This window comes from Capra hircus, chromosome 5 (assembly GCF_001704415.2).
Source record: "Capra hircus breed San Clemente chromosome 5, ASM170441v1, whole genome shotgun sequence".
NCBI classification, from domain to species: Eukaryota; Metazoa; Chordata; class Mammalia; order Artiodactyla; family Bovidae; genus Capra; species Capra hircus.
The window spans coordinates 111,514,315-111,531,541 of NC_030812.1; the positions used below are offsets into that span (position 1 = coordinate 111,514,315).

Consider the following 17,227-nt stretch of genomic DNA (forward strand, 5'->3'; position numbering starts at 1 on the left):
ACTGGACTGCCAGGGAAACCCCCAAACTGCTGTTAACGAGGTATGTGTGACCTGAGACACTCTTCATCTGCCAAGTGAATAAAAGATACTTGGTGGTCTGGGGTCACCTTGGGTTCTGATAATCTGCTTCCAGATGGATCATTTATTAGCCTAGTTCTAGAGGGAAGGGACCTAAAATGAAAATCCAGCTGCCTACTTGACCTCTCCACTTGGGGGTCAGACAGGCAGACTCCCAGGCTCACCCCAAGCCAGCCCTTCCTGTTACCTTTCCGATTTCAGTGTATAGCAGCTCCATTTTTCCAGTTACTCAGGCCCAAAACCTCAGTGGTATTCTTGACCTACCTCTCATGCTTTCTTGGCCAGTTTGTGAGCAGAGCCTGTCGGTAGAACGTCGCCTCACGCAGCCCTTCCTAACTATCCTCCTTTGAATTGCACCTCTCCCCACTTCCCTGGTTCACTCTCCCATTGCTCTGCTTCCTTCTCTCTTGTGACACTTACTAATATCTGACTGAGATTGTACTTGTTTCTCTGTCTCTACTTGACTGTCTCCCCTCCTCCCTTAACCTCCCGGAATGTCAGTCCCAAGAGGGCAGGTAGCACTGAAACATTTTATTCAGTGTTGTATCCTCAGTGCCCGGAACAGTGCCTGGCACCCATAGTCACTCTAACCAGTTGATAGATGGGCAGAGTGAGTAAACAGATGGTAAAGTTTGGTGGTAGGAGGGAGGGGAGACAGGGAGGATGACAGTGAAGATAGATGTTTTTCACCAGAGTCAACCCTGCTTATCATTTCTCAGATTTCTGGCTGCTGCTGAGATAATAGGGGTAATATTAAAACCTAGCCTTTTCCTCCTCCTCGTATTTTACTTCTTCAGTGTCCTCCAAAGACAGGTTTGTTCTGGGAAAGTTGCATGATAGGGGGCACCAAAGTGTACACATGGAATTGAAGGGATCAACCTGAGGTTACAAGTTTTAAATTTTTTAAAGTAAGGACACCAAAACAACAGCAAACCGAACCAAAAAAGCCCATCAAATCACCCTCTACTGTCACCATTATTTCCTTAAAGGACCTTTTTAACATCAAAGATATAGGAAGGCTCAACAAGGGACGTGTTTTAAGTGTAATAAATTTGACTGAAAAAATAAAAAACTTGTTACGTCGTCTTTATTTATCCCATTTTCCCAGTAGATATTTGTGTGTGGAGAGGCACCTACCTAGTGGGTGGGCTGAGGTGGGGGCCGCTGGTGCAGGAGGTAGAACGCTGCAGAGGATCTAGGAATGCAGACGCCCGCGGTGGCGGTCCCTCGTTGTTTGGCTTTGATGTTTGTAAGTAACGTTTTAAAAATTTGAGTTACACTTGACATACAACTTTCCAGTAGTTTCATGTATACAACATGATTATAGGTATGTATGTATTGCAAAATGATGGCCACAGTAAGTCTCGTTAACATCCTTCGGCATATGTTACGTAACTTGATATTTTTAATTGAAAGGGGTCCCCAACCTCAGGGATCTAATGCCTAATGATCTGAGGTGGAACTGATGTGATAATAATAGAGATAAAGTTCACAATAAATGTAATGCATTTGAGTCATCCCTAAACTATCCTGTAGAAACATTGTCTTCCATGAACCAGTCTCTGGTGCCAAAAAGGCTGCGTTAAGGAAGTATTTTCAAACTGCCTATATTGACCTGTTACTGGATCATGAAATTAATGGGGTGCAAGTTACTTTAAAAAAAAATAATACAGAAAGCTAAATGGAAAAAGCCTGACCCAGAAGGCCACCTATTGTATGATTTCGTTTGTAATAAATACCTGCGATAGACAAATCCATAGAAACAGCAGATCAGTAACTGCCAGCTGCTGGGACAGGGAGGGTGGAGAGGAGGAGCAGCCGCTCGCTTCAGGTGGTGGGGAAGTCGTGGAACGAGACCATGGTGATGGCTGCACACTGACTTGTACATTTAACAGTTACAGTGGTAAATTTTATGAGCGCATGTGTATTTTACCACACTGAAAATAATTAGAGAATAAAAACTGTCAGTATACATTGCATATGTCAGGTGTGAAACTTTTGAGTTACATGCGCTGTCAAGTACCTGCTGCTGGATCACACCATAAAGTGTGTTTTGTGCCTGTGTGTCTTCAGTCAAAACTGAAAAGCCCTCTCTGCAGGGTCCTTTCAGCCCAGAACATCTTGTGGCCAATATTTGGATGTTGCTAGGATACTACAACGGACTTTGAATGACTTCTTCCTTCCCTGATGACTCTCCACAAACGGCATTCGATTTGGGGCAAATCACTCATTCTCTGTTTGGCTTTTGCATCTGTAGTCAGTGTTTTTGATTTAAAACCAAACATGATCTTGTTTGAGCCTCGAGGAGGTCTCAGCATCCTTTTCGCTTTGCCGTTCGTCTTTTCCTAACTTTGCTGACCCCTGTATACAGCAGCTACCCTGACACACTGCCACGCTGTCTGTTTCCACGTCTGTCGCATCCCACCAACTTCTGGTCTTGAGGGAGAGCATTGTGGTGTTCTAGAGTCCAGTGTGGTACAACTGAGCTCCCTTCAGGAGTCTGTAGCAAAGAGCATACAGGTGTGTGGAGACAATGACCCTACCCCACCCCACCCCCAGCAACTGAGGCTGCCAGTTGTCTCCTAGCAACAGCCTGGTATGTTTACCACAAAGAATTTTGTTCATGGACCTTGAAGTTTGGAAACCACTCAGAGACAGTTTTTGGGATCTAGGAACATGTTCATTGTTTGTTAAATGACAGGGATTATTTTCCCTGTTTAATAATTATTTTAAAATTTGACCAGGCAGGGAGCTAGTCATCACTGGAGTGTTCTGAATCTGGCTTGCTTTCTGTGACACTATACTGGGTTGCATTTGATGTGTGCACATGTGCACATCTGTGAACAAAGGGCGAAGGCTGTGGCTGCTCCAGAAAGACCTGAGCCCTGGGGGTTTTCTTCCTTGATGCAGATAAATCTGTTGTGATGTTGCTATGCTTTCCCCTAGGCCTTTGGGGAATTAGTGGGTTTATCTGAGAGCCCGCTTGCTGGGGAGGAGTATTTATAGAATCTCTGAGCTGGAACGCACTCTAGAGAGCATCTAGTCCAGTAGTTCCGAGACCCAGCTGTGTCAGAGTAACCTAGGCTCTTACTGATGCTTAGGTTCTGCCTCTGGTGACTCTGATTGAGCGGTCTGGGAGCCCGTAGGGGCTGGGCACCATGTCTGTGAAATCTCCCAGGTGATTTTGAAGCACCCAGAATAACCTGCTTCTCCCATTTTATAGAAATGGAAAAAAGGCACGGGAAGTCTAGGCTTTTTATCCAAGGGGACGTTGTGACCCAACTCTGAGGCCAGGTCTCTGGATTCCCACCCCTCAAATGTTCTTCTTGGCCCCCACCGCCTCCTGTCACTGTCCACCAGACCACACACAGGGAAGTGACCCACAGGGTGGGCACTCTGAGCTTGGTACCTTCCCCAAATGTTGGATTTCAGAATTGAGGTTCAAGGACAAAAATATAATGATACTAGGGAACATTGGGTTTTTTTCTACACCGTCTGAAAACAGTATCACCTTGATATAATTTGGGGAATTATAGGAGAAAATAATTTTCCGTCTTAATCCAAACAGTTTTTTATAATGTTCATTGCCTTTATATATTTAGAATTATTTCTTGATGATAGAGTCTCAGATACAGAATTATTGGGTCAAACGTATGGATGAGCCCGTGGGCATCTTATTGACAAACTGCTTTATGAAAAGATTGAATTATCAATCTTTGGCTTGCAAGCAGTCTATAAGAGTATTTCTTTGGTTCTGATTTAATTAAAAACTAATGCTGTCTACATTCTTTCTAATTATAAGAAGTATTACAAAATGAATCTTTTGTAGAAAACTTGGCAAATACAGAAAAACCAAGAAGGAAATTTAGGCTGTTATATCTAGCACATGGATTTAACTGTACTTGATGCCTTATTTAAAAGATTTTTTTGTCATGACTTTTTTTTAATTTAAATTTTATTTTTTTTTACTTTACAGTACTGTATTTGTCATGACTTTTTACATGTAAGGACATACAGAAAACAGTACAAAGGATACCCATATACCTACTGTCCAGAGTCAAAAGTTACCAACATTTTGCCTTATTTGCTTTCTTTACTTCTCCCAAAAGTATCTTTGGTTTCTTTCTCTTTCCACATCAAAATCTAATTAAAAAAAAAAAATTGCACTGTACTGACGTGGCCTTTGTAGTCTCTCTTAACCTAGAACAGTCCCTCCTGCCCCCTCACACACACACACACACCCCGTTTTCCTCTATGATATTGACTTCGGGAGGAGACCAGGCCAGTTTCTTGTAGACTGTCCACACTCTGGATGTAACTGATTATTCTTTTATTCCCTGCATTTGTCTTAAACTGGAAGTCAGGTCCCAAAGCTTTCTTTGGTTCAGTTGAATATTTGTTGGCAGGGACTCTTCCCAGGTGGTGCTGTCTGAGTGGAAGGCACAAACAAGGCAGTCTTGCTATTGCTGACGCTCTTTGGACTCTGGGTTAAGGTGGTGGTAACCAGGTCCCTATAGTGTGAAGGTACGTTTTTTTCCCCCCTTTTCCTTAGTAATGATAAATTCCTGTAAGTTAACTAGCTGAAACCAAGGGTTTGCACATTTTAAAACACTAGAATGCTTTTGATTGTTGCCCAGATGCTCCTCCCTGATCTTGCTGTGTATGCTATACTACAGTAAACGTGCTTTTCCTTCAGTGATTTGTCTCATCCATTTTTTCCCCCTGATTACAAAAAGAGCTCACATGTGTAGCATTTGGAAATACTTAGCCTAGAACATAAAAGTGCCCATAATTCTAATCTCTGCAGATAATTGCTGTGAACAATCTAAGCAGATCTTACCAGTTTTTTTTTTCTGAGCATATTTACATTTGTTAATTACTATTATTATACAGAAATGGGCCCATACCATAGTACTATTTTGCCAATTATTTTCACCTAATGTCATGGAATTTTTTTTCCTGCCAATAAAAGTAGATCTACTTCCTTTTTAAAATTATGGTAAAATACGTATAAAATTTGACATTTTACAACATTTTCAAGTGTCCAGTGGCATTAACTACATTCACAATGTTGTAAGACCACCACCATTACCTTATTCCTTTTAAACAGCTGTAGAATGGCTTTCCTTCATGGGTAGACCAGAATTTATTCAACCAGTGCCCTATTTTTGTACAATTAGGTTGTTCTTTTAGAAACAGTGATGTAGAGAATGTTCCTGCCAGTCTCTGTGTTCTTTCAAATGAGTGTTTTTATGAGATAGCTTCCTGGAAGAAGAAGAAAAGTTAGTCATAAGATAGAGACATTTCACATTTTAATAGGTAGCGCCTAATTGTCTTTCAGAAATGTTCAGCCTGTTTACAATCTAACCAAAAGCATCTGAGACTGGTAAATTATTAATTTGTCTTGTTAACTGTTTGCTGTTACAAGGTTAACCGAACTTGCTCTGTAGTCAACCTTGTTCAGTAAGGAAGAACTGGTTGGTAAAGTTAAAAAAAGAATCCTTTGGTTTAATTAACCAGTGTTTATGTAACACCTCCTGTGTATCAGACCTGGTGTTCAGTCGTATGGGGAATTTTATTATGAAGACACAGAGACAGTCTCTCTCTTAGTGGATCTTACAGAGTAGTGGAGACAGATAGCGTCTCACAAATGAATGTTAGAAAGTAGTAAATGGGCATATGTGAGAGTCACAAGTCTGACACGTGAAAGCAGTGAATCCAGGATGCAAGCACGGGCCTGTTTCTTTTAAGATGAGCCAATTCCCCTGGATTCTGCTGCCCTCTTGCCCACAGAGCCTATCCTTTCCCATTTGAAGGCAGCCTGGTGTGATGGTTCAGATACAAGACCTATAGTCAGACCGCCCAATCCAGCACCGCCAAACTGCTGTGAGAGTTCGAGAAGTTTTCCTAAGAAAATGAAGTTAGTTTGGACCTTGAAGGATGAATGGAAATTACCTACATGAAGGGCAGATTGGGAAGGGATGGACAGAGCTTTCTAAGCAGAAGAAACAGCAGGTGCAAAGGCCCAGTGGCAGAGCCCTTTGGGGTTTGTACTGGGTAAGGAAGTTCAGTGTGTCTAGTGCCCTGGAGGAAAGCAAATTCTGAGTTACTCAGAGACCAAATAGATGAGGTCTCACTGCCAGGACCCCGTAAGTAGAAGGGATTTCAGAAGGATGGGAGACTTTCCAAGGCAAATTCTAACAAATTGCAAGTTGTCTGAAGGAGAGACAGAAGAGATATACCTATAGACCTCAACTTAGATTTTCAGAATGTCTTGGCCAGAGTTGGAAGGAGGGCAAATAACTAAGGAGAAATACTAAGACAGCCGAAATACCAAGACAGACAGAAGAGGGTCAGGAATGTCAAAGGTCCACATGAGCTAAGGCTTCTGAAAAATGCTGATCAACCAAAAGCTGTGTTTGCAGTAAGCAAAATAAAAGGCATGCCTCTTCCGCCAGAATCCAGAAAAGGAGCACAACCTTATCTAATTTTGTGTCTGTCTCCTCCATGAAGGAAAAGAATACAGTGAGCACATATTCTATGAACACACTCTGTGCCAAGCACTTAGATTGTTTCATTTGAAGTTAATGCCAACATTTATCTCCCATTTTCTCTATGGGGAAGCTAAAGCTTGGTGAGGCTAAGTAACTTACCCAGGGTCACAGCAGTTTGGTGGTGCTGGATTGGGCAGTCTGACTATAGGTCTTGTATCTGAACCATCACACCAGGCTGCCTTCAAATGGGAAAGGATAGGCTCTGTGGGCAAGAGGGCAGCAGAATCCAGGGGAATTGGCTCATCTTAAAAGAAACAGGCCCGTGCTTGCATCCTGGATTCACTGCTTTCACGTGTCGGACTTGTGACTTAACCTCTTTGACCTTCAGTTTCCACATCTGTAAGGTGGGAATAACAATCATCTCACACAAAATCAGACACAGAAAATGCCTGGTGGCATAGAGCAGGTACCAAATAAGTAATGACTGGGTTTGGGGTTTTTTTTTTTCCCCATCAATTTTGATATTTATTTTTTATTTACTTGGCTGTGTTGAGTCTTTAATGCTGCACGTGGGATCTTTGATCATCCTTGTGGCAAGGGAGATCTCATTCCCTGACCAGGGATCAAACCCAGGTCTCCTTCATTGGGAGCTGGGAGTCTTAGCCACTGGACCTCCAGGAATGTCCCTATTCTTATTTTTATTCTAAGATCACCCATAGCCTAGTGTTCATTTTACATGTGAGATATACGTGGTCTGTGAATGAATGATATGTGATGTCTTTGCCCTTGAGGTCAGCCTCTTCAGAGTTACACGTGACACTTCATGCACTTCAAACCTCTCAGCTCAGCTCTGAAGCAGGGAGCACGGCTGAGGTTTCACCCTTTGAAAAGCTGAGGCCTGGAGGAATAGAGTGAATTGCTTACAGTCTTACAGCCAAGCTAATAACATCCTTTTACTTTTTTGTTGCAGTTAGTAGATTAGTAAAACAGTGAGTGCAAGTGTTGATTTCTGAAGGACAATTGGCAGGTCAGTCCTGCTGTCCCTAACCGTGAAACATAAGTGATGGCTTAGTGACGTTTCAGTCAGGTGGTTATTATTATTGTGGGTTGAAGACCTGGGGACTGTCACTAAATAGGTTGGCCTGACCAAATGTCCACCCTGGGGAGCCTGCCCTGGAATGGGTCACATTTGCACTGAGACTTGAATGAACAGCCTGAGAGTTGTGCCTACTGTGTGTGTGGCTGACGTCCACTGGGAAGGCCAGCCTATCAGACCTGGGGTGACTGACCCGAACTCCTGTAGACCACAAGGGGCTAGAGGTGGATAGAAACCGGTGCCGAAATTAAGTCAAGGTTAAGATATATTTATAACACACCATGAAATTAAAAGACGCTTACTCCTTGGAAGAAAAGTTATGACCAACCTAGATAGCATATTGAAAAGCAGAGACATTACTTTGCCAACAAAGGTCCGTCTAGTCAAGGCTATGGTTTTTCCAGTGGTCATGTATGGATGTGAGAGTTGGACTGTGAAGAGAGCTGAGCACCGAAGAATTGATGCTTTTGAACTGTGGTGTTGGAGAAGACTCTTGAGAGTCCCTTGGACTGCAAGGAGATCCAACCAGTCCATTCCGAAGGAGATCAGCCCTGGGATTTCTTTGGAGGAATGACGCTGAAGCTGAAACTCCAGTACTTTGGCCACCTCATGCGAAGAGTTGACTCATTGGAAAAGACTCTGCTGCTGGGAGGGATTGGGGGCAGGAGGAGAAGGGGACGACAGAGGATGAGATGGCTGGATGCATCACTGACTCAATGGACGTGAGTCTGAGTGAACTCCGGGAGTTGGTGATGGACAGGGAGGCCTGGCGTGCTGTGATTCATGGGGTCGCAAAGAGTTGGACACGACTGAGCGACTGAACTGAACTGAACTGAACTGATAACACACCAAACAGGAATCTGGGTTATTGTGACAAGGGGCGCAAAACTTGTGACCTTCCTGTAAACAAACACCCAACACATGTCCCCCTGTACTGCCACGTGGCTGCTGGCAGGACCTGTGGAACAAGGCTCAGTTTCGCTTAGAAAGCTACAGTGATTGGTTGCGGGGGTGGGGGGGGGTTTGCCGCCTAGAGCCTGTCCGGTCCATGCATGGGTGGGCCATGAGAGGTTAAAGGCTTGAACCTCCCTTTTCAAGGAAAAGAAGAAAAAGAGATTCCAACTATATGGTATTCTGGGAAAGGCAAGACTATGGAGGCAATTAAAAGGTCAATGGTTGCTAGGAATTTGGGGGCAGAAGGGAGATGGATGTACAGTACAAAAGTTTTTATGAGCTGTGAAAATACTTTGTATGACAACATAGGGGTGGCTGTAAATACTTTGTATGACAGAGTAGCAGCAGCAGTAATGGCAGATGGATGTCCTCATATTTTTGTCCAGACGCACAGAATGTGCACCACTGTTCACTTCATTAAAGTGGCCCCTCAGATGGACTGGGGACTTGATGAGTTATACGTTCATCCTTGGTTAAAAAGGAAAAACTTAAAATGATTTAGGATAGACGATTTGTCAAAAGCTTTGTTTCACTGTTATATATGTATATGTATTATACGTGTTTGTGTATTTGTTGGACGGTGATATAAAATGCACTTTTTAGATCAAAAAAGTTTGCAGGCTACTGTAGTTAAATTGTACTGGCGGATAAAGGCACAGATTAACCTCAAGGAAAAAAAAGACCAAGGTAGAGCTCTGCACAGCTTTGCTGCTGTCCAGTGGTTAGGACTCCATGCTTCCCCTGCAGGGGACATGGTTCGCTCCATGGTCAGGGGACCAAGATCCCACAGGATGTACTGCCCCCTCCCAAAGAAAGCCCTTTGATTGGCGGGTTCTTCACCCAATAGAAGAAGGGCGGGCAGTAGAGTCCCTGGTGGATTTTGAGCTGGAGGGCAGGTGGGCCTGAAGTCTGCATTGGGAGGCCGCTCCTGCTGTGCTGGGTGGGGGGTGTGCTGTTTCCTAACGGGGTCTGCTCTCCTCACTGGGTGACCTGCACAGGGAGCGGCCGCTACGCACTCGTAGGGGTTCAGATACTGAGGTCAGCAGGGTTTGGTGTCAAAGGGGCGGTGGCCTGAGCTTTGCCTCTTTGCTTGCCCAGGGTGTGAGCTGCTAGACCCTGAGCTCCACTGTTCTTTCCCCACTGTCGCTTCATTGGATTCATTGATTCTTCCTTGGTCATAGTGCACTCTGTGAAGTTTGTCATCCAGTTTAAAATGAACTAACACAGACCTGACAACTTAACAATCATTCATCTGCTGCTGCATTAATAAGTTGTTTCTCCCAAACTTGGAGGATTCAAACAACAGTGAACATTTCTCGCTCCTAGTTCCCGTGGGCCAGGAATTTGGGAGCATCTTGGCTGGGTTGTTCTGGCTCTGACTCACTCAGTAAATTGCGGTCCAGATTGCTGGCCAGGCCCCTGGTTATCTGTGGCTTGTGCTTTGGCTGGAGCTCTTCACCTGCTTACAGATGGCGTGCTTACCTGCCTAGCAAGGTCATGCTGGGTTTTGGCAGGTGGTCTAGTTCCTCTCTAGGCGGGCCTCTCTCAGGACTGCCTAGATGTTTTCACTGCAGTGGTGTCTTGCCCTAGAGCAATCAGAGAGAGCCGGGCGGAAGTTATCCTTTTGTGGCCAGGTCTCAGGCCCCGTAGCAGCATTGTGCCGCATTCTGGCCAGCTGTAAGTCTGCTGCACGTGCCAGGGGAGCAGGGTTAGCCACCACCATCTCAGGGAGGGAGGAGCCATCCGAAGCTCATGTGCAGGTTTTCCTCACTAGTTTTTCCATCAGTTCAGCTGTTATTCAATCTCTAATGTGCCAAGTAGTCCAGATAGAGATAAATAAGACAAAGTCCCCCGGACTTAGAGAGCAGGTAGGACAGCAGGGACTGTTTGGGTGGTGCTTCAGAGCTCAGTGAGAGCCTCCACACACATTCGCGTTCTGCCTTGCCAGTGGCAGCTGTGTGATCACTACAGCTGCATTGCCCTCGTGGCCCATCTCTTCTGGCCCTCAGATGATGGAGGGTTTTCTCAGGCGGATAGAACTTGACTTTGTGACTATAAATAGCCATTGTGACTATAAATCCCTTGCACTTTCTCCTACCACAGGCTGTGTTTCTGGTGGCTGCTGTATCATTCTGTGCTCAGGCGAGGAAGCTGAGGCTGCACTCACCGAGCAGCTCTTGACACTGTAATTCCTTGCCTTTTTCACCATTCTGCGCTGTGCTTTGGGGTGCAACGCCTTCAATGCTCTGCTGACAGTCACTGTTGTCTTCTTGCAGAAAGCCCTGGGTGCACGGCAGTACCATGTGGCCTCAGTCCTGTGCCAACGGGCCAAGGTGGCCATGAGCCACTTTGAACCCAATGAGTACATCCGCTATGACCTGCTCGAGAAGAACATTAACATTGTCCGCAAACGGTAAGGCTGCAGGGCGAGCTGTGGAGACCGTTAGAGGGCTTGGTGTTTCTGGTGTTTCTTGCCCCTCTCAGACAGTGTAGGAGGTGCTTGGCGGAGGAGGATGGTGGCAGGATCTAGGCGTTGAGGGCATAGCGGTCCCTGCTGCGGAAGGGTGTTCCGGATCACTGGTGGGCCTTCCGCCCTCTCTGCCAAGGAGAAGCCTGGAGATGTGGGCCCTAGAGAAGATCTCAGGCCCTCTTTGGTGCTGTGGCCTGAACGTCCCAGCTACCCTTTCCAAGACAGACAACTGGCTCTGGGCCATTCCTCTGGGGTCTGCCAGGTCCAGGGACTTCAGAATTACTATATTTCCTCTTTGGTCCATCAGCTCGGGGGAGAGCTCAACCTTGAGACTCAGAAGGAAGCTCAGATGGGCACTTGAGCATCCCTTTTTTCTGGACCTCTCTTTGCCCATGTAGTGAAGTGGCAGCTGTCTTGCTCTGCTGTTCTGAGTGCCAGGTTCTGGGCTGGATGCCGGCTCAGGAGGGGAGATGGATGAGATCCCACAAGAGGAGGGATGGGGGCTGGTCCTGCATGGCAAGCAGCACTGTTCCTGGAGCTTGAACCCCTGCAGACAGAGCTGCGTGCCCGCCTGGCAGGTGGCATGGCCCTGGCAGCACGAGGGAGCCAACATGAGCGCACACAGAATTGCCGCTCAGAGCCGGCGGGCGGGCTTAGGTGGACAGGGCCACACGGTGAGAGAGCGACTGGACCTCACCCAGTGCTCTGGCCACTGTGCCACACGTGCTCCCCGTTGGCATTTGCTTCTGCCTTAACTGGTGTCCTCACCTCCGTTTTAAGGGTCAGGGACTATCTTAGTCTTTATCTCCAACAGCCTCCAGCATAGCATCATCTAATTACAGTAAGGACCTATTCATGTCCATCAAGGGTGTTCATCTGATTCAGGTGGTATGAACTTAACTACTCAAAATGTGGCTCGTGGATCAGCAGCGTCGGTACCAGCAAGCAGGCCTGGGGGCTTGTTAGACGTAGAGAACCTCAGGCCCCGCCCCAGACCCACTGAGTGAGAATCTGCGGTTTTCACAGGAGCCCCAGGTGACTGAGTGGACATCAGACTGTGAGGAGTGCTGGCCACTTTCCCGGTTGGTTCTGATGGGCAGCCAGGGTTGAAACCACTGTCCTCATCACTCTGCAACCTTGTACAAATACTTTTTCCCCAGAAAACGCTATTTTATTTATTCTTAGAGCTCTCAGATCACAGCTCAGTGGAAAAAGAATGGATTTTCCTTTAGTCTGCAAAAACACCTCCCCTTGCTTGGGAGAAGTAACACAGAAGCTTGCTTTCACATACCTTGACAAAAGAGTCTTTACCATTTTGTCTTTGCTTCAAAAAGTTAATCAAAAAACTTTGATTTAAATTTTGGTTTTAAAATTTTTTTGTTTTGGTTTAAATTTTTGTTTAAATTTTTTTGGTTTTAATTTTTTATCAGCGAAATTAACTCTCCCCTTAAAATTTTTCCTTTGCCTTTTTATTCCAACCCTGCACCAACCAGAAAAATCCAATCAATAACTCTGGGCATTTTCCAGATTAGTATAGACTAGGGATGTTCCATTTTCATTGTTGTCATAGAGAAGTGGTTCTCATTGAGGGTGGGGGTGAGGGGTTGATTTTTGTCTCCCAGGGAAATTTAGCAATGTCCGGAGACATTGTAGGTTGTCCTAACCCGGGGTGGGATGGTGGTTGACTGTTATCTAGTGGATAGAGGCCAAGAATATGGTCAGATACCCTGCAGTATGGAAGACAGCCCCTGCAATAAAGAATCATCTGGCCCAAACTGTCAGTGGTGGCACAGTGGAGAGACCCTTCCATAGAAAAAAGAAGGCTAAAGTGGAGCCATTCTAGAAAGATGCTAAAGGATTAGGATAGATGTGAGGGTGTTTTAGAGGGCCAGGGGGCCTGCCTGGGGATGACTCCACCCCATGACAGAGAAGCCTGATTCTGTTCCTGGGAACCGAGTCTCTGTCGTTCAGTGAAGCTGGGCAAGCAGATGGACGTTGAGGATCCATTTTGCCGTCCTCACTTAATCCCCACAGAAATGTGATGATGAACTCGTCCTTAGCTTTTTCATACAGCTTCAGGCATTTGCTGTCAAGGTCTTTGGTTTGAAAGCCCGTGTGCTATTTTTCATCGCCCTTGGGATGCAGGAAGAGGGGCCCTGCTCCGCGCAGTGAGTCACTGCCTCCTCACCAGCCAGGGAGACGCTCCACTAAAGGGGGCAGGCTGTACTCCAGGCCAGGCCTATTTTTATTCAAGTTCTCATGACAGCAGAGCTGAGAGGCTTTCAGAATTGGCGGTTGCTCTGCTGTTGCCCACAAAACCAGCAGCCTAGGGAGCCCTTGCTCTCAAGGGGTGAAGCCCACTTGGGGGTGAGGGGCTGGAACCCAGGCCAGCAGAAGGGCCCTTCTTTGCTTCCCCGCAGAGTCGTGTTGGTGACAGCAGTAGCAGTGAGGATAGTCGTGGAGCACTGGCTACAAGCCGGGCTGGACCCTGAGTTTCCAGGTGTCATTGAGAAGGCAGTGTAAGGCCACGGTGGCTCCTTGCCTTCCAGCTCGGCCCCTCGCTACGTCATGACCAGGGTCAGGGTTCTTCACCTCACTGGGCCTCACCTTGCTCCTCTGTGTTGTGAGAATAAAGTGACTTCTGTGCATCCAAGTATAGATGTATGTAGACCAGCTCTGCCCTGAGCACTGAAAGCGCCAGGAAGAAACTAGGACAGAAAGCAGATCAGTGGTTGCCGGGGGATGGGGGCAGGAGGGAGGGGTCATAAAGGGGAAAGAGGAGACTTCGGGCTGGTGGGTGTGTGCGTCGTCTCGGCGTGGTGACGATTTCATGGGTATATTCATATGTCAGAATTGATCAGTTGTGCACTTAAATATGTGCAGTCTGTTCCGCACCAGTTATACCTTGGTGAAGCTGTTTAAAACACGCGTGCTGTATAAGCTCTGTTATCTGTTTCCAGTACCAGCCCTGGACTTTAGAGATGGACTGGTGAGCTCCCTGGCTTATCTGGTTACACAGTGGGTTTAGTAATAGGGTCAGGTCTAAACCCAGAGCCTCTGACTCTGAGTCCAGTTTTGTGTGTGTGTGTGTGGTTCGTTGGGTATGCGTGGAACTCTGCCCTTTTGAGGAGGCCTTGGGTTTGGCTTAAGCTTTGCGAGTGGTGGAAGGCAGAGTGTGAGGTCCAGGCAGATGGGCTATGCTGAGAGGCAGTGGGGGTTGGTGAGAGGTGGCCCCCACGGAGGGAGCTTAGAGTGCAGCGGGGAGGCTGTAACGAGAAGGCAGCTGGACCTCCCCAGGGGCCCTGGTGGGAAGGGAGGGGTGGGCCCCACAGGGAAACAAGGTCTAGGAACAGGGTCTCGTGAGGCTGGCATCAGTTTCTGTTCTGAGAGCTGGCAGCCTCACCCTTCTTAGTGGGGTGAGAGCAAGTGGGACTGATGGGGAAGGCTTTTGTATAATAGGGTGATGAGGCCTCCACCACCTAAGGTGGAGGGTTGTGGGTGCAGGGAGGGGAGGATGGGGTGAGGGCGTCGCTGGGTGGATTCTCTGTGTCCCAGTGGGCCAACTGCACGGGGAAGGTGGCCGTGGCCCAAGAGATGTAGAGGATCCAGGGTGAGACTCCTCCTGCGAACCTGAGCTTTGAATATCACTCCTCTGAGTCTCCATTAACTCTAGGTCATTTTACTAACGACGAGGCTACAGTAAGGATTAAACCATGAGACATAGATGAAAAAAGTGCTCATCAGATAATAGGATTTTAATACGCATGGGAAAGTAAATATCCTTTAGGGAAAAAAGAAAACCCTCCCCCTCTTGTGGTGGTGTTATTCCTCAAGTGATTTTGGACCCAGTGAGTGCCAGGTGCTGTGCTGAGTGCTGGGGGTACTGGTTCGTCTCCACCTTGGACACAGGGTGCCCTCCCTGGCCACCGTCGAGGTTGCCTTGTACTTGAGAGGGCCTGGCTGTGGGCAGACAGGATCGTGTGCAGCTGGAACCAGGCAAGCCCCCGCTTCTCCCGCCAGGCTGAACCGGCCTCTGACCCTCTCAGAGAAGATCGTGTATGGACACCTGGATGACCCGGCCAACCAGGAGATCGAGCGGGGCAAGACGTACCTGCGGCTGCGGCCTGACCGCGTGGCCATGCAGGACGCCACGGCCCAGATGGCCATGCTGCAGTTCATCAGCAGCGGCCTGCCCAGGGTGGCCGTGCCATCCACCATCCACTGCGACCATCTGATCGAGGCCCAGCTCGGCGGGGAGAAGGACCTGCGCCGGGCCAAGGTGAGCTGGAGGGCTGCAGAGGCGGGCGGTGGGGGTGACGCGGGGTGGGAGGCACCGCCCCCCAGGTCTAAGGGGCCCTAGTTTAGTCTTGTTCTCTTCTGCCTCTAAAAACACCACTTGCTCTTTGTGAAGATGTTAGAAAATACTGAGAAAACCTAGAGAAAACAAAAATCATCCCCAGTCTTAACCATACTAAAGGTACTCTTCTCAGGTCCTTTTTCTGTAATAAAACAGAGTATGAGGGAAATTGTGCAGGTTCTGATTCTTGTCTCCAGTTGCCCTGGAGAGTCATCTCTCGTGTTCTTCCCAGGGCCCTGGGGACCTCGGCAGGGAGGTGGGTGAACAGTGTCGCTGTTGGTAAACTTGAAGCATCCAAGTTGTGTGCAGTCCCACAGCTGCACGGGGGTGAGGCTAGGGCCAGACCCTTCTCCCAGCTCCCACTGACCGATAACCCCTGTGGGCTTTCTTCGTCTGTGAGTTTTGCTTAATGAGGTGGAAGGGGCTGGCTGCCACACTGAACAACCTTGGCTTACCCTCTCTTTCTTAGGAAGCCGAATTTGTGCACCTTCCTCCAGGCTCTGCTGTGGCACCTTTGTGTGTGCCCACTGTTGGCAACATGCGGTCTCTCCCAGCTCTGGGCCTCCACCCTCTCCACCCAGTCATGGAAGTGGGCCCCGCTCTTGGGGGCCGTTGGCAGGAGCTGAGTGCTGGCAGGGCTGCAGCCCGACGGGTGCAGAGCAGAGTGCTCCGGCTCCCAGGGTTGGCGGCTCAGCCAGCCTCTCAGACCCCTGGGAGAGGCGCAGGGCAGCCTGCCCACTCAGGCCCCCCTGCCCACCCGCTCACTCTGTCCTGGCCGCACGGCGACTCCCCTCAGCCGGCAGAGTCCAGCTGGCCGGCCCGTGGTTCCCATGTAGCAGCAGCTGTGGCACCTGGTAAAGTGACGGGGTCCTGCGGTGCTGGGGACTGGGTCCCCAGCTTCAGCCTGAGAGATGCATGACCGCCCACAGGAGGGCCAGCCCCCTCGGAAGTCAGCCCTCTCCTGACTTTTTGGATTAAAACCTACTGGAGATGAGATTCAGAGTCATGGGGTCTCAGAACCCAGTTCCTGCTTTACTTCACCCATGTTTATTGAACGTTAATTTTATGCCAGGCACTGTGCTGGGATCCAGTATGAACGTGGATCTTGGGAGTCCAGTAGAGAGACAGCAGCTAAGCAGTCAGCAGACTGGTAATCGCCAGTCTGTACGTGTGTTCTCAAGGAAGCCTGTGGGGCCCTGGAAGATACATGTGGAGTCGGAGGGGATGTAACATGTAAGCTGAGACCAGGACAGATGAGGAAGCACATTCTGGACAGAGCAGAGTTCCTCAAGGCCTTGAGGCTGGAAGAAAGCTGATGCCTTTGTGGAGCTGGAAGGGGCCTGTGGACCTGGGGCTCTGAGGTGGGCAGGGCAGGAGCAGGAGGGCCTTGAGGCCTCTGGGCAGGAGCGTGGTCAGATTTCCATGTATCTGTAAAGGTTCCCTCTGGTTGGAGCTCAGAGAGGCAGGTCTCTGTGTCCAGGGTCACAGAGACCACCAGAGAGGCATCTAGGCTGAGTCAGGTGCAGACAGCAGCGCGCTCCGTGCCCACCTGGCTGTCTCCCCCGCCACCCGCATGGACACAGGAGCAGCTGCGGCCACAGCCACCCACCTCCTGCCCTTGGGACCAGTTATATCAGTGACTGATTTGTAAATGAGGAGACCAACGGATTAATTATTAATCAGAAAGAGACTGCTTTGGGGACCCAAGCTCTTTATCCGCCACTCTTTCACTTAGGGGAACCACACGTGCCCTCAGAAGGATGTGTGGTTGGTCTGCA

General features: G+C 48.2%; 1 protein-coding gene across 1 annotated transcript in view; it reads left to right on the top strand.

Annotated features, from left to right (window-relative positions):
* ACO2 (aconitase 2) overlaps positions 1-17,227 on the top strand; it is a 46,806-nt gene that overhangs the window by 13,936 nt on the left and 15,643 nt on the right. Inside the window, exons 2-3 of the mRNA XM_018048823.1 lie at positions 10,899-11,035; positions 15,113-15,371. Coding sequence (XP_017904312.1) covers positions 10,899-11,035; positions 15,113-15,371 — 396 coding nt within the window. The remainder of the gene's footprint in view (positions 1-10,898; positions 11,036-15,112; positions 15,372-17,227) is intronic.